The following is a 22,047-nucleotide window of genomic DNA, read 5'->3' on the forward strand; positions in this document are numbered from 1 at the left end:
TAATTTTTTTTTATAGAAAAATATAATATAACGAGTCAATATGCTAGTGGTTTTGACTTTTAAGAACATTAAAATAGATGAAAATGGCATAATAAAATTGGTAAATTTTGTTTTGACTACCTCATGTAGTCTTTTTTATTTATTTATTTAAAGATAAAAGAAATGGGACTTATCCACGGAATTGTGGATAAACTATTTCTCCACTCAGTATCGGATAGTGACGTATATTCCTCTCCGTGGGTAAAAAAGATATATTTAATTTCTTCAGTAATCACGACAAGAATCCATTCCGCTTCCGATATTGCCCCTCTCCCCATCGCGAATTCCCGATCCCAAAAATCCAACGCTCGAACGCGACCCCTCTTCGTCTGCATTAAGTTTCGTGCTCATTCCCATTTCCTTCCACTCCCACCCCAAACTCGCTCGTCGTGGATCCGCCGCCATGCTTGCTTCCTTCTTGTTCGGATTACTATTCGGGTTTCTGGGCCTCGTGGCCGTCGAGGCATTGGCCCTTCTGTGGGTAATCGACCGATTCTCTCGGAAGAAGTCGGCGCCCGAGGTGTTGGAGCGGCAAGAAGGCCGTGATCTCGAGAGCGAGCGAACGTTTACTTATCCGTGTAATAAGCAGGTCAGAGATTTCGGCATTGCCTCTGGGTTTGCTTCGTATTAATTTTTCCATTATTCTATGGGTATTTGGAATCTTGTGGGTTTTGGGTATCCTGGGTTTTATTCTATTTGGGCATTCCTGATTTGGTTGGCTTGGGAATATTAGTTTTTTTTTTTTTTTTGAAAAAAATTTATGATGTACATGCTGGGTTATTGTAATTTTGGTTAGTTTTAGTGAAAAGTTGGCTCCTTTTGAAAGTCTAGCAAAGCTAAGAAAAAAACTGCATTGGCTTGCAAGTTGGAGCAATATAAAAAAAAATCCATCACTTGTATTCTATTGTTCGTCAGTTCTTTCAATTGCATTAGCATGTTCAAGTTCAACCTGGAATTTTGGTTAATACATAGTACTTTTTTTTAGTTGATAAGAAAGCTTATTCTTTTATGTAGCTAAGACAATTTTTATATGGACCACCAATTGGATCCTATTTGTTTTCTCGAAATTTACTCGTTCAACTCCTTTAGTCATATCGCTAAAGTTTTGGTTCCCTAGTTTGGAGAACATATCTCTAACAAATATAGCTTATTGACACATTTAGTTTCTTGCATTGTTCATTAAATTATAGCCTGCTTACACCTTAACAGCCTTATTATTGAAATGTCTTATTGATAATAATTTTACCCTTGTATTGAAGTATGGATACTTTATCAAATTAAAGAATGCACTACTAAGATAATCTTATGTAGAAACTATGTACTTTAACAAATTGAGGCACGTCTTAGAATACATATTTAATTTCTTGTTAACAAACTCAAGCTTTTGACCGCCCTTCATCCGAATGAAGTACTTGTTATATTTTGATGAATATGGGTTTTGCATTTGGTCGATGAGGTGGCTTTGCTGAACTTTTTGACCACTTATTATTTATTTTTCTTATCATGCAATCTATTTTCACAAAGAGAAATTTTACTATCAAACTCACAGTGACTTGAATATCTTAAAGAAATCAAGAAAATATTGAGATAATTTCCCTATTCTTCTGCTTGGTTTTATGTGCTGGAAAACTATATGGCTAACTTTTCTATGTCATTGCATTCACATAATATTTTTTTTTTACTTTCTCATACCAAACTCGTGTTTCTTATGTTTTGACGGATGGCAGGGTTTTGTTTGGGTACTAGCTCCAGAGAAAGTTCCCAAAATTACTGATGGGTCACCAACTGGAGGTAGCAAAGAGATAAAGAATAAAAAGAATGGTGTGGAGGTTCTTCCTATCAAAAAGTATGCTAAAATTAAAGACCACTCACTAATCTTGTCAGACCTCGATGGTTCTAGTGTAACTTTGGAACTACGGGATTGTTCTGTGATGGCTGTTTCTGGTTCCGATCTATCTTCACGCAAGTGGTGAGTACATATTAGGGCCCTTCTGATATAGAAACATCTCATATGAGAGTTCAAACTTGTTCAACTGTAATTCTGGTAGTTTTTCTTATTTTATTACATGTGTGCATATTGTAGTGTTAAATGTTAAATCGTATAGCACCACCAAGGTGGCTCAACAATGGCAAGGGGTGGGGGCTTTCAAGCCCCTATGTTGGATTTAACTCCTCTTTGCAGCAGTGTAGTGGGGAGTATTTTGCAGGAATTGCAGGAGGAGCAGGATGCACAAGATTTTGTAATATTCTAGCTGCACAAGTCATGGCCCACTTAGCCCATTAGCTCCAATCAACTTTAAAAAAAAATGTCACACTATATATCATCCATTTTTTAACATATTCTCGAGGTACATACTTTTGTAAATCAGCTCTTTTTCTTTGTGTTCATTTTCATGAATATTGAGACATGCCATCCGTTTTGCTTGTACAAAATATTGCTGGAAAGATACAGCTTGACATAGCAACAACAGAGATAGCATCCAAAGATTGATATCAACTCTATGGACTTGTTTCCTCAATTCATCTGTTTAATACAACGATTTGCATTAAATCAAACCTTTGGATTTTCTAAAGTCTATTATGTATTAGAAGTACTGTGTTACAATTGTTTTTTTTTTCCCTTTGCCAGTCTTGGTTTATCAAGTGGCTATTTGCATTGTTCTTCTTGGCTGTCCAACAAAACGTAGATTATATAGATTTTTTTCAACGTCCAAGTTCTAACTTTGCTTTGATTTCTATGTTCAGGGCTAAGAGGTATCCGATAAGATTGGAAAGAAAGGAATCAAACCTTTATAATGGAAGTAAAACATGTTACTTGTATGCTGAGACTTCTTGGGAAAAGGAATCATGGTGCAAAGCACTTCGTCTTGCATCTTCTCCTGACATGACAAAATGTAAATGGTATGGACAGTTGAGCGAAGAGTTCCAGAGATATATAGAATCCTTAAATGCCGAGTATCCTTGCTTTCTCAAGCCCTCTGTACTTTCCGGTGATGCCATGGACAAGACAAATAGGATTGATGGATCTTCAAAAGTCCGTCTGTTCCTGAAAAAGCTTGCAAAGAAGCCTTATTTGAAGACTGCTGTAGAAAGTAAAGCAAGTTCAGGTTTGTCTGCACAAGGTGAACGAAAGATTGGTGATAAGTTACGTGCCTCTCATGGAGTATCAGCAACTGATGTAGTCATAAAAAGCTCTGGTGAAGAAAAATCCTCCAGGAGTTCATTGCAAGATTTGGTGCAACCTTATGTACCAACTTCTTCTCTAGGCTACAAGGAGCAGTCTCCCACCTTTCCTGATGCAGGTTCTGATGAGAAGCTTGTTAACGATGAGGCTACACTTTGTTGGAATCTATTATTGTCACGGCTATTTTTTGATGCAAAAAGAAGTGACGAGATAAATACTTTTATTAAAGCACGCATTCAGGTCATTGGTGCTCTAGTCAATCTTTTTTAAAAACTATATTCTTAAAGATGTCCTTCATGTTTTCCTCTTTTATTTGAGCAGAGAACATTGTCAAATTTGAGGACGCCAACATACATTGGTGAAATTACATGCACTGCTTTAGATCTTGGAAATGTTCCACCTTATATCTACAGAATGAGAGTTCTTCCGTTGAACTTGAATGAGGTCTGGGCTGTGGAGGTTGATTTTGAATACTCTGGTGGAATATTATTGCACATTGCTACGAGGCTTGAAGTTCATGAACCAGAGTTGCAAAAAGACATTATAAGAGCAAGTTTAGAAACAGATTCTAATGGGGAGGTAAGTGAAGATTTTCTTGAGGGCATTGAGCATTATGGGCATCAATTGAAATCTTCAAGAGATTTATCTTCTCAAATGGAGAATAAAGATGAAGTAGGTGAGTACGGATTTACAAATATATGCTTGGTTCTTATGAGCTTATCTGATAGAATTAGACAGTATACTCTCAATAGTTTTCTATCAAACCTTCAGAACCCCTCTTTTATATCACAATATTCCATTGTCACTAGTCTTGCCTATGACTTTGGAATTGATGATTAATAGATATTTCCAGAATCTTTAAACATCCCATGTTGTTCTTCTTGGTATCAGTTTGTCCTTATGACATTTTTGTATTCCTTACTTTAATAGCTTTTTCTTTGTGCATGTTGTGACCAAATGCTAGCTGGTTTGCTGCTAAGAAGTTGTATCCTTTGTATCCAGCTTGATAGTAGAATTTTGTTCTGTGCTCTAAACTACAAACAGGAACTAATGTGTTTCTGTATCAGATGGATTAAAACAGTCGAAGAGCTCCAGTTGGACATCAAGTTACATGTCAAGGTGGAAGGGAATCCTACATTCTATTGCTGACCAAGTTTCACAGGTTTCTATTTTTCAAAGAATCTCTTGATGGGAATTACGTTGCTAGATTAGTGGAATTATCTCTGGTCTAGAAACCATATTGCAAATTGACCAGTCTGAAGAAGTTTTAACAATATTTATTAGTTCATGCCCCGAAAGATTGGATATTAACTGCGATTATCAAGATTGGCCCAAGAAAATGACAAGCCCTGATGGTTCATAGATTGGAAATAGCTTGCAAAATATTGACTTACATTATGTAGAAAACACTTTTCAGTTTTCAGTTCATGTTGCCGTGCCTTTTGCCAACACCAAAATTAGGGTTGATCAAATAGGATTTAAGAACCACATATTCTCTTATTCTTTTGATTTATTTTTTCTTCTGTTGTGTACCCTATGCATCATACCAGAGTTGCATGACATCATAGTCAGTGTCACATCTAAATTACTTTTTAAATAGCATTACAACATGATAGTGATAGGAATCTCTTTGCCCAATGCAAACCTTGGTTTGAGACCTAGAAAGCTTTTATTTGGATGGTATTTGACGATTTCAAATGTGACTGAAGTATGTGATTTTTTTTTGTTTTAAGGTACCTCTTTCCTTGGGAATAAAGGTGACATCAATTCGAGGTACTTTGCGTATACACATAAAGGCGCCACCTTCTGATCAGCTGTGGTTTGGGTTTCCATCTATGCCAGAAATAGAGTGGAACTTGGAGTCCTCAGTTGGCGATCGTAAAATCACCAGCAGCCATATTGCTCTGCTTATCAGCAGCCGATTTAAGGTAGTATATGAACAATTATTTTGTTATTTTCTTGCTTTTTGACAATTAGATTTCTTAGTGTTGTGCAGCAAGAATCTTCTTTTTTCGGTATAATGGTAACATGGTTCTCTAGTGTTTTCATTAGAGATCTGATAGTAAGTCTCGAGGCATCTCTAATGTTGAATGATGTTACTCTTCAGGCTGCACTTCGTGAAAATCTGGTCCTCCCAAACTGTGAAAGCATTTGCATGCCATGGATGTTAGCTGAGAAAGATGATTGGATCCCAAGCAAGGATGCCCCGTTCATATGGGTAAGCCAAGAGACCAATGATATGAAAGGGCTTGGTACATCTGGCTCCCAACAAGAGGAAGCTAAGGCGAAGGTCGATAATAGCAACAAAAGCAATATCGGTTCCGCTTCTTTTGACAAAAAAGACGAAAAAATAGAGGTTCAACAGCCAACCAAGGAAATTCCTGTAGAGTCTTCCGGTTCTCATAGTTCATCAATTTTATCCAATCAGCCTTCCAATGCCGGCACAAATGAGGAGTCGATGGCACCATTGTTAAGGACAGACAAGTCGGAAGAAGATTGTAACGTAAGCAGCACAAACTTTCCTGAGAACATATCATCAAGGGCAATGGTAGCAACAGAGGAGCCAACATCAGTACCTCTTGAAGAGGATATTAATCCGAAAAGATCTGGAAGGCGAGCAAGGATGTTGGATTTTGGGAAGAGGATGGGAGATAAGTTAGAAGAAAAGCGACGCAACATTGAGGAAAAGAGCCGGCATATTGTTGAAAGAATGCGAGAAAATGCAAGGACATGAAATGTAGGTAGTCTGTCTGGCTGACTATGCTGAAGGATGGAACACGATAATGTTGGAAAACTGATCTACTTCTACATCATACTTTCCTAAGTGGCCTGTTAACCAGTACTGGATCTGGATATAGAGATGGTGGCATACAATAGTCTTGTATTTGAAAAGTTTGTACAGTTTCGATCTCATATTAGTGCTGTAGCCTTGATGTAGCAATGTAGCATCCTGCAGTATATTGCATCTAAGTAGAAACTATGTTAAGGGATTCTTATTTGTAAAATGTTTAAATGCTACTCTAAACTCGTACTAAGGCCTGAGGATTAAATAAATATCTCTTTATTTTAGAAAATCTATGCTAAACGCACGTTAAGTAAATAGAATAAGAAAATGGAATAAATGAAACTTATTTGGATATCTTTTATTATAGCTTTCAGTTGAGATATAATTTTTGAATATCCCATAAAGCTATTCTAATACGCAAACGATTAATTTGCCATCTCTAATGATATAGTAAAATATATTATCAAATTATAATATGATAATAATAATATAACAATATAATTACTGAATTATCAAACTGTATTGTGATTATATAATATATTAGAATATATTTTTAAATGATGGTATCTATCTTGTGCAAATATGATAAGTTATTTATCATTTTTCTTAAAAGAAGAAAAGATAAAAAAAAAAATACTAAATATCTATTTGTATTAAACTAGAGAAAGACAATAATATCAACATTAATTATTTTTATTCCTTACCCCCCAATTAACACAATCAAACACATGATCTTATTCCATAACGCCCAACAAAAAAAAATCTTTAATTTAGTGGCGTATTATTGCAGTGTTCGATAATGCGATCTTGGAGTGACTGACGAGTTGCTGTAGTGCGTGGGTGCATGCATGCGTGCGTGCAAATGCTAGTAGTAATAGGATAAGTTTGTTATTAGGCAGTACGTTAATTATGTACCAAAATCTAGCTAACCCAAGCAAAAGCATGCATCATGGCCTTCCAAATCCGAACAGCCAATCTAACAAAAACTTAACGTACTAAAAAAGGATTAATGGAGCTAATTAAACCATGCAAACGCCAACTTATTGCACTATAAATGTCCAAAACCTCCTCATCTCTACCTTCTCTCATGGCTTCTAATTCTATCACCACTTCAACCATGGCTTCTTCCCATAAACTACTACTCTTCCTCTTCTTCATCGTCGTCCCCTTCCTCGCCAATGCCGGAAATATGAACATCATCGACAGGTGCTGGCGTGGCACGTCAACTTGGGCGGCCAATAGGCAACGGCTCGCCGTTTGCTCCGTTGGCTTCGCCGGCAAGATGAGGATGAACGGAGGGAAGGGTTTGACGTGGTACACCGTGACCGATCCGGCCGACGATCCGGTGCGTCCTCGGCCTGGCACGCTGCGCTACGGCGCCACGATGCTTCGGGGCAAGGTTTGGATCACCTTCGAAAGAGACATGCAGATCAAGCTCGAGAAGCCGCTCCTCGTCAAGAGCTTCACCACCATCGACGGCCGCGGCGCCAACGTCCAGATCGCCTACGGCGGCGGCATTCTGCTGTACAACGTATTGTATAAATACAAGTAGATCAAATCGTTAGTATCTTCGTGAGATTATAAACACTAACAAACCTTTGCATGTGTTCAGGTGAACAACGTGATCATCCACGGGCTACAAATCCACCATTGCGTCGAGCAGCCTCCCGGTCCGGTGGTCGGCCCCGGCGGGAAGATAACTCAGCTCGGTGGGCTCGACGGCGACGCCATTAGGCTGGTGGCTTCTTCCAAAGTTTGGATCGACCACAACACTCTGTACCAGAGCCAAGACGGACTTATAGATGTGACTCGGGGTTCGACGTTCATAACCATTTCCAACAACTGGTTTAGAGACCACGACAAGGTGATGCTCCTCGGCCATGATGACAGTTACGTGGAAGACGCCAAGATGAAGGTAACCGTTGCGTTCAATCGATTCGGTCCCAACTGCAACCAGCGCATGCCAAGGTGATCATTTGATGACAAAAAGTAAATATTGGAAGAAAATATGAGATTATGTTTCATTCTCAACAAGAATATGACAAAATGTTGCAGGATAAGGCATGGATATGCTCATGTGGCGAATAATTTATACGATGGATGGCGAGATTATGCTATCGGTGGAAGCATGGAGCCGAGGGTCAAAAGCGAGGGGAACCTGTTCATTGCATCAAACTCCAGCAACAAGAAGGTACTGAAAGTTTTTTTTTCTCTATACAGTGATCTTCTTCTTAAATTTAACTAGTATCAAACAGAGTAGATTCCAAGGTCTAATTTGAATTGATCTGGGTACTTTTCAGGTGACTCGGCGAATCCCCGGAAAGTTTAACTCATGGAACTGGCAATCAGTGAATGATGTCTTCATCAATGGAGCATTTTTCAAGGAAACAGGGTATGGTAGAGTTAAGCCAGCTTACAACCGGCAGCAGAGGTTTAAGGTTGGAAGTGCCAATGCCGTGCGGGCGCTGACGAGGAATGCCGGAGCCCTTCGCTGCTCTGCAAGTGCCAGATGCTGAATGAAATATTATATAGGCAACAGGAGTGCATTGTGGAGTCTTCGTATTCTCCAGGTGCTACTTGAAGCTTGTGGAGAAGTACGTTTAGCTGCAAAAGTAATCAAATGTTGCAGTTAATGAAACCTTATTACATATTGCTACAAACTTAGTTATCTAGTTAATTGTGTCTAAAGTGAATCACAAGTAGCAGCGCACAAGTTCTATGAATATTCTGAAAACATAATTAGTGCTCACTCACAATAAATATAAATCATACATCAAGAGCAATTACCTCAGTATACCTCAGAAGCTAATATCTCGAACTGTTATCTTACTGTGCCCTATAGCAATTTGACCTCAGTGGGGATGTTTGATGCTTGCTCTTTATTTCTTGGAGAAGGAAAATCTCCAAGTCCAGTTTTAAGAGTCCAACATGGTTTGCTGCATCAACTTGTAAACATTCTTTGCAATTAGACCTCTCTCACAGGCATGATTCCAGAGCAACTCTAAAATATCATTCTCTTTTGCGTAAGATGCACTAAGACAGCTGTAAATACGAGCAGTTATGACCAACTGCTTCTTCATCATGTCATTTAAAGTCTCAGAAGCTGCAATTGGCTTTCCTGCGCTCAAGTAAGCATATGCAAGAGTAGCATAGGCAAGACTATCAGCTGATAAGCCCTTTCCATGCATTTGAATCAATATTTTTTGTGCATAATCCACCAGTCCTCGCTTACAGAACCTTCGAATTAGAGCTCTGTAAATGGATCTATCAACAGGGCTTCCTCTTTTTATCAGCTCCTCAGGCAGCGTCAATACTGCATCTGCTTTGTTCTGGTCGCAATAACCATCAATAAGCCATGAGTAGGTACTATAACTGGGATAATATCCTGCATAAAACCAATAAGAGAAGTGAAGACTTCTTGTCTCAAATCAACCATGCATCACGTGTTACTAGCACATACATAAGAGAGAAGCCTTATTCACTGTACCAAATCTTGATCTGCATGTTCTTGAATTACTATGAAGAAACATAATCAATAAATGAAATTGAAAAGTTTAGATGATTTGGTTCAAACTTCAAACAGTTGTTCAAATAGCTTAAAGCAAGGAATATCAGTCATACCTTCATCTAGCATATCAAAGAGGACTTCCTTTGCCTCATCCAATTCATGGGCCTTACAGAAGCCGTGAATTAGAGCCTTATAGGTAAACTGGTCTAATTGCAGTCCAGATTCCAACATTTTATTCCTAAGTTTCCTTGCAAAACCCAGGTTTCCCCTCTTGCAATAAGCATTAATCAAGGTATTGCAAGTGATGTTGTCAGGTTGAACATTCCTCTCATCCATCTCATTTAGGAGACCATTAACAGTCTTCATTTTTCCTACCTCACAGAGCTTACGGATGATTGAATTATAGGTCGCAACCCCAGGGTATAACCCTTTTACCTCCATTTCTTCTCGCAGCCTAAGTGCTTCATCAAGTTCATTCACTCTGCAGTACCCATCAATAAGAGTAGTGTAAGTGACCTGGGTGGGGATTACATCCTTGATTTCCTTAAAAATCCTACATGCCTCTCTCATCCTACCTTCTTTACAAAACCCATGAATGAGAGCATTATAAGTTACAATATCTGGAGAAATTCCTTCTCTTTCCATTCTCTCCTGAACAGCCAAAGCCTCATAGTGCATTCCCTTCTTGCAAAACAATGATATCAACGTATTGTAAGAGAAAAGATCTAACCCACCATTGCAATCCATCTCAGACACCAGTTTCTCAGCCTTTTCGACATCACCCGACTTATGGCAGACATGAAGCATCGCATTGAAAATGTGTGTATTTGGCACAACCCCAACCTGAAGCATTTCATTGAATACTTTCCATGCTGTGGCAGTAAGTCTAGCCTTAGCCAATGCACTTAGAAGAGCATTACAAGCATGCGGATCAGGCCTCAGCCCATTATCCCTCATCTGCTCAAATATCTGCACTGCATCATGTGTCATCTTTGATTGAGAATAGATAATCACAAGCCAACTTAAAATCTGAGAGTTCATATTGTAATCCTTATGACTGCTCACCAATGCACCCAACACCATAGGAGATGACAGCAAATCCCTGATGGCAAACTTCTCGAGCAATTCACGTGCAGCTTTAAATTGTCTGTTCTTGGTGAGAAGACAGACCATGGTCCAATTGGTTTCCAGGGAGTGGTGATAGTAGGGAAGAGATTGCACCCACTTGAAAAAGGTCCATGAGAGAGAAGTTTCTGCCGACAATTGAAGCAAAATTTGGCTGACATTGGAGGAGTTAAAGCAGTTCGAGATATGGGTTCTCGACAAATTACTCCAATTTCCCTTTGAGACAATTGCACAAACACCTCGTATGAAGCTTGCCTCAACTTTCCTATAAGCAAAACCAGTCATTCTGGAGAAAGGTCTCTACCTTACTTCAGTCAATGTTCGCAAAGATCTTTGTCAATTAAACCAAATCCCGCCACAAAACGACGAATCCTCATCACAGCTAGAATAAAAACAATAAATTTGCAGAAAATATACGAGAAAGAACAACAAATGAGCTATATTTCCGCAAAGTAATGTATTGGAAGAACTCAATGTACACTAGAATTAGTAGTGAAAGTATAACTATAGTCACCTTGCTAGAACTAGGGGAAGCCATTAAGAACGTTAACATCAACGCCAGACAAATAGCACCAAAAATTCTACCCGAGTTGATCCCGGTAGCTATTCATCCGATAGGCTTCAGCGCTGAGAGGAGATAAGCGCGAGAATAAATTAGGGAAGAAGAGAATTAGCGATTCGGGCGTTATCAAACCAGTCGACGCGATCGGGAGGAGGGTGAATGAAGTTTGAATAACGTAGTTATACGTTTCGAGTCCTTGAGTACTTAGAGGAAATTTTTAGCGTCCGTATTTTGCGTTTATACCACCGGAATATCTCTTATTTGCTTTTAGACCCACGACATAAATTTGTAGATGGGCCTCGTTAAGGGCCCAAGGCTTAATAGTGATAGTGTTTGATTTGTTGAGTGCTAAAGATATGCATTTTAATTCCTACCATGATAGGTTATTTTAAGCTTACATAAATTATTATTTTTTAAGAAAAATAAAAATTTAATAATATTCCACTAAATATCGATACTATAGATATTGAATTGATACCTTTGACCATCAATAGGTGCAAGCGCGTGTAAGTTTGGTAGTCGATAGTTTGAATTGCCGAGAATCCGGCAGCCTAGTCTCCAAGAGGCAGTGAGAAAGGGTGGTAACATTCACCAAGGAAAGAAGAAAGAAATCTCATCAAAAAGTAGCTTGCACTTCCACGAAGCCAGCCATAATTGAGTGATTTGAGAGCTGAGTCAGGTTCGTTCGACTGGCAAGTTGATGAGGCCACGAGAATATGCAGATAGAAAGCGCCTATGCGCGACAACCTCGACTTCATCTTGGAAATGAACCTTCCGATGTGATCGCGAGCTTGAATCCCAGCCCGAGGCCAACGTTGGGCGGAGTTAGGCCTACGAAGAGTTACCATAGTTTCTAAGGAGAAAGCTATGGCGCGATAGAGAATTTGGTTTGTTTGCCAGATAAGACCCATTCATTACACAAGCTTTCCAGCCTTCCAGAACTGCCAAAGGTCGTGAGTTTTCAGTCTTATTGGCTGCTTATTGACTCCCTCTCATGTTAGCCGCGGTTGGCTCAGTTTTCAGTCTTGAACATGCCTTAAAGTGAGATTTAACTCTCGTTCCATTGCCTGCCCAAAGGCTTTTGACACTGGTTGTTGTTCAGGTCTTAGGGCAACGTGATTTGTTCTCTCAGAAAGGAGACTCAGCTCATTTACCCTCTCCTTCTATTTCTTGCCTTTGTAATTTTATAAGAGATGTTGGGATCATTATCTGCTAGTAAAACAATGGGTTCATTCGGCATATATAGTGGTGAAATAGAGTCAATATAATGGACAGGACTGAAAAAGAAGAAGAGTAAATCGGAAAGTACTTGAACGTGATTAACAATGAATTAAAATATGAGGGATATAACAAATCAACAACAGGATGAAATGGCAGTTAATGCCAATAAGAAGAAGAAAAAAAGGACAGAAAAAGAAGAAAGCACTTGTCATGCTTCTAGTCGTCCAGAAATTCGAACATCCAATATCATCTACCAGAATGCTTGAATCAGGAAATGAAACTTGAGAAATGAATCACTCATGATGCTGTTGCAGAATATTGTAGAGGTATTCAGCAATTCGCCAGATCCACTTGGATATCCAAACTACAACGCAGCTTTTGGGACCATATCCAGTGCCTTGAGGATAAAAGCATAGGTGAAAGCGTCCTCTTCAAGCTTCTCAAATCTGCAAGCAATTAAAGTTGAAACTGTAGAAGTGTAGTATAAAGAAAAGCTCAAACATTGTCCCATACAATATGATCAAACATTCTGTCATCTGATCCTGGTAGGTAACCAACAATACAGACTTGCCTAGCCGTGACAAACTGAAATAACTGCCCTAGTTATCCTCAGTCCAATTATGGATACAGGTTATATGGAGGACGATTCACCATGGCCTCCAACAATGTTTCCTGAAAGGGATAAATGGGATGGAGGAAATGACAACAATAGCAGTATGAAGGGCCCCAAAATTTTGACCACCCACAGTAGGTGGGGAAGGGTGCTGCTGATGTGGATGATGGGTGGACAGTATGTGTGCGTGTTTGATGCATGTGTGTGTGAATTGGTGATGCCGTTTTCTTGCTTAGGTGGGTGTAGGAGAGGGAGGATGCGTAGTAGGGGTCATGGTGGTGGAGGGCAAAACTGGGGAAGATGGCTGGATGTTATCCATCTCATCCAAGCTGCCCTACTCCAGTGTAGCTACAAATGGATGCGTATAGTTCATCTAGCTTTGAAGTTATTTGGATAGGGATACAGGCTTAAAATCTATCCAAATAAAAAATTGAGTTATCTGCATATCCAGAATATTACCAACAAATGGAGCAATATGGTAAATTTACGAGTTACTTTTCCTTACAGTCCCCAAAACTTTTCTTCCAAATGTTTATAATTTTACATGCAAATAAATGATATAAATACCTGATTTGCAGTCATATGTGTCAAGCAAATTAGGACACCTGAAAGAAATATGGTTATCTATATAGATATGTAAATATCCCATTGGTTTTTAGCATGTTCCATGGACTACATTTGGGCAATTGATAGAACCTATACAGAATTTTGATAAGTGCACTCTTGGAACCAATCACTGTCTAGATAAGAAGATTAGATTAGATTAAGAAAAGGCAAACCCAACAATCAATAGCAATATTCAGATGGAAGGGATTTTATTGGTAGAATTTACCTTCCTGACTTTGAGAAGTGCCCGGCACCAAGCTCACATTTAAAGAGAAGAATATTGTCATCAGTCTTCATTTCCCTTAACTTAGCCACAAACTTAGCAGGCTCCGAGTACATTACACGGGGATCTATTTCATCACAAGAACAATTTAGAGTATTAGAGTAGACACTAAACAATCAATCATTTTGAAGAAATTGACCTACCATTCAAGCCTGCTGTAACAAGTATATTGGGGTAATTTTGTGCTTTTACCTGCACAGAAAACACCATTATCAATTAATGAGAAATATAAAACCAGGGTATGCCTAAAGAAACATCCCAAGCAGTAGAATATTAAAGTACATCTGCTGTCGAAGTGGGGGCTGGAAACAGAAACCAAATTAACATAAAAGAGAGAAATTGTGCAGCAACCAAGAAGGCTAATACTGGCAATAGATGAGATCCTTTCACAGTACTCTGCACTAGATAAATGAACAGAACGAGAAGACCTAGTTATAAAAGCAAAAACAGTAATAAAAATAAGAAGCAGCAGCAAAACCAGCAGAATTATGATAATGTGCTGCAAATACATGTGTGGAACAATAATTAGAATAATCAGCACTTACATTATCAACTGGAGAATATGATTTCATATAGAAATAGAACTCCTCTTTTCGTGGATCTCCCCATTCCTGCAACAAGCATCCACACGCAAAAATTAGACAAAACCTCTATTCATGCAACAAAATCATTTCTAATATATGGCATGCTGAGATTAGGGAATACATGCAGTTTTGAGAAGATTGTAAAACATCGAGGAACTAAAAATGGGATCACAAATCTGGCATGTTATGTAGTCGGGTAAGAAGATATATGAAATGTTTTGAGGATAGATCTCATTAAAAACTATATATATATATGTAGCAAATTCAACCTATGGGAATAGGTTTTGTCAATGTTTCGTTTATGCTATTAACAGAGTCCCAAATCAATTGTTGATGACCCCTTTAATTTTTAGATAACCCCTGATCAACAACTTATGAATGTTGACAGAATTCTTAGGTACTTTATGCTAATTCATTTAGAAGATTCACTAGTAAAATAATGATGACCCCTAGTACCAATATGTTCCTATATATCCTTTTATATATTGCATGTCCTAGTGATATTTTGCTTTTAGACAGTCATATTTCCCTCAAATTGAGCCAGAAATAGATTGTACAAAAGTTTGTACCCTTGCTCAAAGTAAGGAGAGAATGACAGGCCATTTCTATATACTCAGTTTACAGTGTCTTTGCTTCTTGTCAGAACTGAACTGTGCTAACAGGACAAGAAGTCTTGGCACTAGTCTTCGATGCTAATATTGAAACCTTCATTCACTTGATCTCTTTTCTGTTATTTTTTAACATTTATGACCCTCTCATATAGAGAATAATTTAAAGCCCGTGTTTCAGTAATATAATCAGTTTTGATCACATCTAACAATATATGAAACTCAGTATTTGAACTTTATGTATAAATAACCAAATATAAATATAATATGGTGTGACCAGAAATTCAGTGTTCTATATATATATATATATATATATATATATATATATATATATATATTCAGTGTATTTTATTTCATAATAATCATAATTTATCATGTATTGAAAGAGAAGAAACATAAGTACCTCCCATTCAGCTGTAGTCAGTGGGATAGTTGGATCGAGCATGGTTGTCACTACATCAACAAAAGGGACACCAGCAACAGCAGCCTTGAATAAATCAGGCCGCATGTTTAGAACTGCACCAATCAGCAAGCCTCCTGCACTTCTCCCATTAATGCAGAGCTTCTCCTTTGAGCAATACTTATTTTCTATCAAGTATTCAGCACAAGTGATGAAGTCTGTGAAAGTATTTTTCTTTTTCAACAACTTCCCATTTTCATACCACTGCCTACCCATTTCACCACCTCCACGAATGTGAGCGATCGCGAATATAAAACCTCTATCTACCAAAGATAATCTGGATGCCTTGAAACTGGGATCTATACATATCTGTTTGTGCAAAACATATAAAATCATAAGGAGAGAAATATGAAATAGTTTACCAAACAATGAGTACAGAATTCTCTTAAATGGTTGAGCTTCTATGCTCAAAGGCATGAAAGAATTGCTGCATGATAACACATGTAATGCTATAAATTCTAGAAACCTCGAAATTCATATGTTTTGAGGGAAAATGAATTGAAGTTAAACTTTGAAAAGACCCCTCCAAAACTAGTTCATGGCCACATGGTCTCCATATACTAAGAATTTTGAGGCTAGATATCTTACTCTTAGGTTGGGACAGAAAAAAGAAACTAATATAAAAAGGCAGCCCTAAGAAAAACCTGCTGGTTCAAAACAATCAATGATGGCTGGAAGCCTGGAACAACAAAGATAAACAAGGAAAAGTGAAAAACAAAAATATATGTGAATGTGTCAACCACATCCAACAACACAACAATCACTACAGTAATTTTCAATTGCCTATAAATGTCAGTATATGTGAATGTGTCAACTGTCAACCACATCCAACAGAGCAACAATCACTGTATTAAACTACTAATCTTGGATGCAAAACTTGTACTTTTATAAGCAAAGTCTAAATTAATAATTTGGCAATGCATCGTAGCAAAGAAATGAAAGGACTCGAAGTTGTGATATTGTTTTTAATTGTAGTGGGGATGATAAGATCACATGTTACCTCATATGAACCATAGCCATAAAGTAGTAAGGGATCAGAACCATCAAGCTTCACAGCATTCTTTCTGTAAAGAATTGAAATAGGTATTTTAGTGCCATCAAAAGCAACTGCCCATTTTCTTTCAGTCACATAATTTGATGCATCAAATCCACCCAACACCTGAGCAAAAAGGAAAGATAAATCACCATAGGATGATACAAAGTAGAAAAAATTATAGAGCAAAATAAAAGGTAAGGAAAGCTGGTAACAAAGATTGGATTAAGTTTGAAGTTCAGCTCCAATGTCCACAATGCTAATATTAATAGCAACCAAATGATCAGAAATTAACAGTAGTAGTTTTGAAGATGTCTCAATTTGAGATTACTCTAGTAAGCAGAAAATAATAAAAAATACCCCATATTACAGGTTAGAGAAGTGGAATTCGGAGACAACCAGCCAACATTTGGTGCATATGCCCTAAGCCTTATCATCTAATGTTCCAGAAAACAAACAAAACAATGCACTTGCTTCAATTTGATTAAAAGTTTTCTTTTTTTTTTCAGTGTCACCTCCTTGGGGAAATTATCTCTTCCAATTCACAACAAATTCTATCGTTTACAATTAACAGCATTTATGACAATCTTTTAATGAAAAGGTCTTATCAATATAATAATTTCCACAATGAGACTGATCCATACTTTTCCTTTCAACTTTAAGCCCAGCTGCTACAAGCCTACAACTGATAACAAATTATCTTCTTTTTCTCCAGCTCATTTTAAGCCCTACATTCTTTTTACTTTCTTTAAGCAATATCATTATATATATGAATTTTAAGTGATCTCCAAGGACTAAGAATCCTCACTATCAATTTTTAAACCCTTCTAACCTGTATTCCCTTTGATCTAAATTTATATTTAAAATAAGCCAGGTATTTCACTTTACAAAGAATGGAATGAGACAATAAGAGAATATACAGATACTTGCCAAACTTCAAGTGAGAAAAATGAGATAACTGAAATACATGATAGAGCTAACTTTGAGTCCAAAACTGTTTCTCAAAGATACATTTGAAACTTCTATTGTTCATAAGGTAAAATTGAAGGACACAGCACATAGTTAAAACTTTGGAAAATTGGTCCCATGAAAAATGTCAAATATAAATACTACATGCTTCTTTGACTTCATTTCATAGGTGCAGAAGTTAAACAAAGTTGCAACGAAAAATTATCTGAACTTCATGACATAACTGGAAAGCATACAATCAAGCCACAATGTTACTTCCCATTTTCCAAGTGCAACACATGCACGTTTAAAAAGAGAATTAGAACAACAGCATAACTGGTAACTTACCTGCTCAATCTTTTTCAGAAAAGATACCCCTGTAGTCATATCATAGTCATATACAGAAGGAGGCGTCCTCATCGAGCTATAAGAAAACCGCAAAATATTTGAAGAAAATTCTGACTCTTCCGGATCAACTGCATATGTTGGATCAAGAAAATCAATTGCTCTACCACCCTGAAGTTGTCCAATTGCTTCTCCAACAGGTGGAAGGCCATGAACAATTACTCTAGGTAGACCATTTTCACGCTCATATATAGCAATGTGATTGTTAAAAAGTTGAAATCCCTGTATTTTCACACTGAAAGTAGTTTATCCTTTAGGTTTGCCATTAAAAATAACAGGAAGAAATATTGCAAGAAGTGAAGATTCATAAACCCAAGACCAATGTTTTATCAGCTTTCCAGAGAGGACATAACATAATACATTCTTCCAGTAGGAGTTGTAACACGGAATAGAAGAATATGTCTAACCTATGTGATAACCATGAAGGTAATCTTCCCAATAAAACCATGTAACTTCCAAATAAATATGGGAAACCATTTCTACATGGTTAACATAATGAATTTTGTTTCAGTCAACATCCTGTCCTGAACAAAACAAATGCTGGAAACACGACATTGAAGTGATTTTCAGCTGAAATCTGAAGAAAATAAAGCTCTATATTTCTTTTTCTTCAGAGAATTGTGTTCCTTAAACAGAATTTAATAACCAACTTAGAGAAATACAAGGACTTCAGCTTGGAAACGACTAAACCCCAATTAAGGCCCACATATGTTAGGGAGATGAGTTCTGCTTGTTTCAACCAGGAAATAACAAATATGAAGGTCACTGAAGCCACTCTCTCCTTTCATTAAGGAGAAACTATGGCAGTATCTTGCCCCAATAGTGATAGGTAAGAAAAATACTCAGCTATGTAAGTAACCTTGTACTGGAAGTCACTAAAGACTTAGGATAGCTGTCTGTCAAATGATTTCTTTTACAAGTGAAGCACGGAATTCAAAATGACACAATAATAATCAGTATTTATCCATATGTTACTACCAATTGTAATACTATACCAGGAAATAACATGATAGCATGCACAAACTATTTAAGAAAGAAAAGATATTATATTATTACAAATTCAATACCAACTTACTTTTCCCTGTGTGGAAGCAAAATCTTTGTTTCAGTTACATTGTTCAGTGGACAAGTTACTAGTTCCGAATTGTAAAACTTTTCACTGCGTCTCTTTATGAAGAAATGGCTTCCACTATGACTTGCTGATGTATCAATGCCATATTCACGGGGTGTCAAGGTCATAAGCACATTTTCTTGTTTGGATATGTCTAGATAAAAGATAAACCGTGTATTTTTGCTTTCAGATCCAACAAACAAGTATTGCTTGCTTTCAGATGCTTCAAGATCAAGAGAGAACATGTCATCCTTCTCATGATAAAGGCAAATGTCACTTGATTGGTCAGTTCCCAACTTGTGTAACCACACCTGAAGAAAGCCCCGACCTTAGAAATAAGCTACAGCATGGATTTTCATTACTGCTACAACTGACAGAAGAAAGGCAGAATGCGAAACAAAATAGTTTTTCCATGAAAGATTTAGATTTAACAATAGTAAAACAAAGTCTACACAAGTCGTGATCTGGCTACCCATCTGCTTGGGTATGAAGACCCAAAGCAAAACAAGCAATCTAAGCCAAGTACATGTAATATAAATACTTAAGTAGCAAAAGCAATGTAAACTTTTCTAAGTAAGTAGCAAATAATTTCTAAAAGAACTAGTCAACCATTTACTGGTTTTTAGAAAAAAAAACTGAGGTTGCTATCTTGGTATTCCTATTATCAACATGACGTGGTAATGAAAAACCAATTCCTCAACAAACTGCACAAAAGGAACAGGTAAATATGGTCTGAGAAAAGAGAAAGAAAAGAAAAGAATGTTCAACAATCTAAGCACTTCAACCACTCATCCAAGAAGTATAAGATGAGAACCAAGCTACAATTCTCTTCCTCTTTTTCCTACTCCAATATTTCATACTTTTTATCACAGATAATATATGCAATATGTTTCTCCCTTCAACAAAAAGAAAGTGCATAACAAGGCAGTGCCATATCCTAAAATTGGAACACTTTTACCCTCAAAGAATTAAAGGCTCCTTCCTATCTAAAAAAGCCATTGACCAGCAAACCTTCAACCAATGAAATAAAGAACAAGCATTGAGAAGGAAAACCAGTATTATGTGAAATTAAACTTCTCAAAAACACCAAAATCCATATCTTTTGAATGACCTGCTTCTAATTCAGTGCAGCAATTTGAGACATCATTGGTGGCCAATCACACAAAGCAAGCAAGGCAAGAGCATTAGGAATTAATAATGGCTTTCAATGTAGTTACACAGTAACTTATCTGTTTGCTACTGTATAGCTTAAGATGATCCAATATGTCAGAAAAACTTATATATAAGCACCAGCATTATCACACACACCTAACTTCATTTTCGCAATTAGCAAGATGGCATGATATAAATTATTATAATTCGTCAAAATGATGAGAATCAAATGTCAAGAAGATTACATTGGCTGCAGGAAAAAAAGAAACTAAACAAGGTAACTTTACATCTTTTTTTGTATAATTGCTGCCTCATCTCATTAAGAATGGATAATGGTATTGAGGAATATGAACTATAATATGCCTTTGACTCCAGAAACATTATTTACTAGCTACATACCTTGTCGGGCCGAAGAATCTCATCCATTGTTACGTACACTAGGGTCTGATCACCAGCCCACTCGATGTCCGATGTGATTCCTTTCAGAGGCTCCCCAATAGGGTTCCCATCCTCGACATTAATGACATAGACAGTATAAATCTCATCGCCTCTAGTATCTTCAGCGTATGCCACCAGCTCATTATTTGGGCTCACCTGAAAAGGCAATTTATACAAGTGACAAATGCCAAGACAAGGAATGCTGAATAAGCAGTTAAATCAGGAAGTACACATGATTTACAAATACCTTGAAAGCCCCAATGCTGTAGTAGTCATGCCCCTGGGCCTTAATATTCTCGTCCAAAATAATATGCTCTTCAGCTGCTTCAGGTCCAATGGACATCACATCAGAAACAGATGCAGGAGCATCACTTGTGATAAGGCGTCTGCAATGCTGCACATATTCCTTGCCTGCCATTGTTTTCTTATAGTAGTAATATGGCCATCTACGGACAGGTGCAGAGATGTCATCTTCTTTGATTCTTCCTCTAATCTCAGCATATATTTGATTCTCAAATTGCTTCACATCTAAGGGGATTTAAATGACATCAGATCAAGCAAATATTTTGGCCCAAAGCAGGAAAGATCAAACCAAGAACTGTGAACCTTACATAACTTGAATTTCACTAGTTATCTGAAATAAATCCAAGATATGCAAAGGACGAGGACGTCCAGTGCATTGCATAATCAAATAGTTCACTGGCACCCAGATGATTAACTCCGCAGAACAGAAACTGTAGCCAATATAATATGTTTGCAAGGAAGATTGCAAGTTTCTATCCATTGATTAACTCCGATCATTCCAAACTTTTCAAGATTGTACACAATTTTTTCTTGAAATAATTGCATTAAAGCAACCGATCCAAAAAAAAATCCATCAATATAGTTTGGAACCTGTTAATACTACGGAATCTATCATCTAAGTATCAGTCCTGGTTTACATTTATGGAGAACGACGGTAGCAATAAAGCGTTAGAGCTCACCGGACATGACGAGCGCGGTGTGCTCGTTCTCGGCCTTGAGATGGGAGAGGATCTCCGGATCGCTGCGGGAGTCGTCGCGGAGCCAGTAGTAGTCGTCGACCCGGACGTCGCCGAACATTTCCATCTCGTGCCTCACCTTCTTCGCCACGGGAGCAGCCGGCGCCATGGATGCCGAGGTGGAGAAGGAAGGCGAAGAGTTAGGGATGGGGTTCGATGAGGGGAAGAAGAGGAGAGAAGGGAGAGAATAGAAGAGAAGCCGGCGAGTGAGGAGTAGGGGAAAGCTTGGGAGTGCAGCTTGGAGCATTCTCTTTATAAGCAATTAGCCGGAAGAGAGCGAGGAGATGACAGGAAAAAGTACATCGTTGTTGACACAAACAAAGAGAGGTCTTTTTCGCAAAA

General features: G+C 37.8%; 4 protein-coding genes across 8 annotated transcripts; 2 read left to right on the forward strand and 2 right to left on the reverse strand.

Annotated features, from left to right (window-relative positions):
• The first annotated feature begins 317 nt into the window (after positions 1-317).
• LOC140789632 (uncharacterized) lies at positions 318-6,297 on the forward strand. Its single transcript, XM_073139401.1, has 7 exons — positions 318-628; positions 1,767-2,008; positions 2,785-3,463; positions 3,545-3,899; positions 4,291-4,385; positions 4,957-5,151; positions 5,331-6,297. Exons 1-7 carry the CDS (start codon positions 443-445, stop codon positions 5,955-5,957), a joined length of 2,379 nt encoding a protein of 792 aa, XP_072995502.1. The 5' UTR covers positions 318-442; the 3' UTR covers positions 5,958-6,297.
• Positions 6,298-6,985: 688 nt separating this feature from the next.
• LOC140788095 (uncharacterized) lies at positions 6,986-11,390 on the reverse strand. 5 transcript variants are annotated; one of them, XM_073137213.1, is made up of 6 exons: positions 11,156-11,390; positions 9,630-11,023; positions 8,796-9,393; positions 8,426-8,612; positions 7,605-7,955; positions 6,986-7,527 (listed from the first exon to the last, which is right to left on the reverse strand). In XM_073137213.1, exons 2-3 carry the CDS (start codon positions 10,924-10,926, stop codon positions 8,924-8,926), a joined length of 1,767 nt encoding a protein of 588 aa, XP_072993314.1. In that variant the 5' UTR covers positions 10,927-11,023; positions 11,156-11,390; the 3' UTR covers positions 6,986-7,527; positions 7,605-7,955; positions 8,426-8,612; positions 8,796-8,923. The 5 variants fall into 5 exon arrangements, with proteins under 5 accessions (XP_072993314.1, XP_072993315.1, XP_072993313.1 ...); XM_073137214.1 differs by having other exon boundaries at positions 6,986-7,530; XM_073137212.1 differs by having other exon boundaries at positions 8,167-8,612.
• LOC140788097 (probable pectate lyase 16) lies at positions 7,276-8,524 on the forward strand. Its single transcript, XM_073137215.1, has 4 exons — positions 7,276-7,539; positions 7,621-7,976; positions 8,064-8,199; positions 8,309-8,524. Exons 1-4 carry the CDS (start codon positions 7,291-7,293, stop codon positions 8,522-8,524), a joined length of 957 nt encoding a protein of 318 aa, XP_072993316.1. The 5' UTR covers positions 7,276-7,290.
• Positions 11,391-12,481: 1,091 nt separating the features above from the next.
• LOC140789868 (uncharacterized) lies at positions 12,482-22,006 on the reverse strand. The gene is made up of 11 exons (XM_073139744.1): positions 21,649-22,006; positions 20,913-21,193; positions 20,627-20,821; positions 19,040-19,386; positions 17,908-18,199; positions 16,579-16,737; positions 15,522-15,887; positions 14,472-14,537; positions 14,070-14,118; positions 13,870-13,993; positions 12,482-12,870 (listed from the first exon to the last, which is right to left on the reverse strand). Exons 1-11 carry the CDS (start codon positions 21,950-21,952, stop codon positions 12,789-12,791), a joined length of 2,265 nt encoding a protein of 754 aa, XP_072995845.1. The 5' UTR covers positions 21,953-22,006; the 3' UTR covers positions 12,482-12,788.
• Between the last annotated feature and the right edge of the window lie 41 nt (positions 22,007-22,047).

Source organism: Typha latifolia, chromosome 5 (assembly GCF_019914945.1).
Source record: "Typha latifolia isolate L0001 chromosome 5, TyphaL0001v2, whole genome shotgun sequence".
NCBI lineage: Eukaryota > Viridiplantae > Streptophyta > Magnoliopsida > Poales > Typhaceae > Typha > Typha latifolia.

Excerpts from the sequence above, each read along its gene's own strand:
- LOC140789632 (XM_073139401.1), top strand. The coding sequence starts at position 443 with ATGCTTGCTTCCTTCTTGTTCGGATTACTATTCGGGTTTCTGGGCCTC. Across the intron at positions 629-1,766 it reads CTTATCCGTGTAATAAGCAG|GGTTTTGTTTGGGTACTAGC; the intron begins GTCAGAGATTTC and ends GACGGATGGCAG. Across the intron at positions 3,900-4,290 it reads GGAGAATAAAGATGAAGTAG|ATGGATTAAAACAGTCGAAG; the intron begins GTGAGTACGGAT and ends TTTCTGTATCAG.
- LOC140788097 (XM_073137215.1), top strand. The coding sequence starts at position 7,291 with ATGAGGATGAACGGAGGGAAGGGTTTGACGTGGTACACCGTGACCGAT. Across the intron at positions 7,540-7,620 it reads GCGGCATTCTGCTGTACAAC|GTGAACAACGTGATCATCCA; the intron begins GTATTGTATAAA and ends GCATGTGTTCAG. Across the intron at positions 8,200-8,308 it reads CAAACTCCAGCAACAAGAAG|GTGACTCGGCGAATCCCCGG; the intron begins GTACTGAAAGTT and ends GGTACTTTTCAG.
- LOC140788095 (XM_073137213.1), bottom strand. The coding sequence starts at position 10,926 with ATGACTGGTTTTGCTTATAGGAAAGTTGAGGCAAGCTTCATACGAGGT. Across the intron at positions 9,394-9,629 it reads CTTTGATATGCTAGATGAAG|GATATTATCCCAGTTATAGT; the intron begins GTATGACTGATA and ends GGTTTTATGCAG.
- LOC140789868 (XM_073139744.1), bottom strand. The coding sequence starts at position 21,952 with ATGCTCCAAGCTGCACTCCCAAGCTTTCCCCTACTCCTCACTCGCCGG. Across the intron at positions 14,538-15,521 it reads TGACTACAGCTGAATGGGAG|GAATGGGGAGATCCACGAAA; the intron begins GTACTTATGTTT and ends TGCTTGTTGCAG. Across the intron at positions 13,994-14,069 it reads TGTTACAGCAGGCTTGAATG|ATCCCCGTGTAATGTACTCG; the intron begins GTAGGTCAATTT and ends GTGATGAAATAG.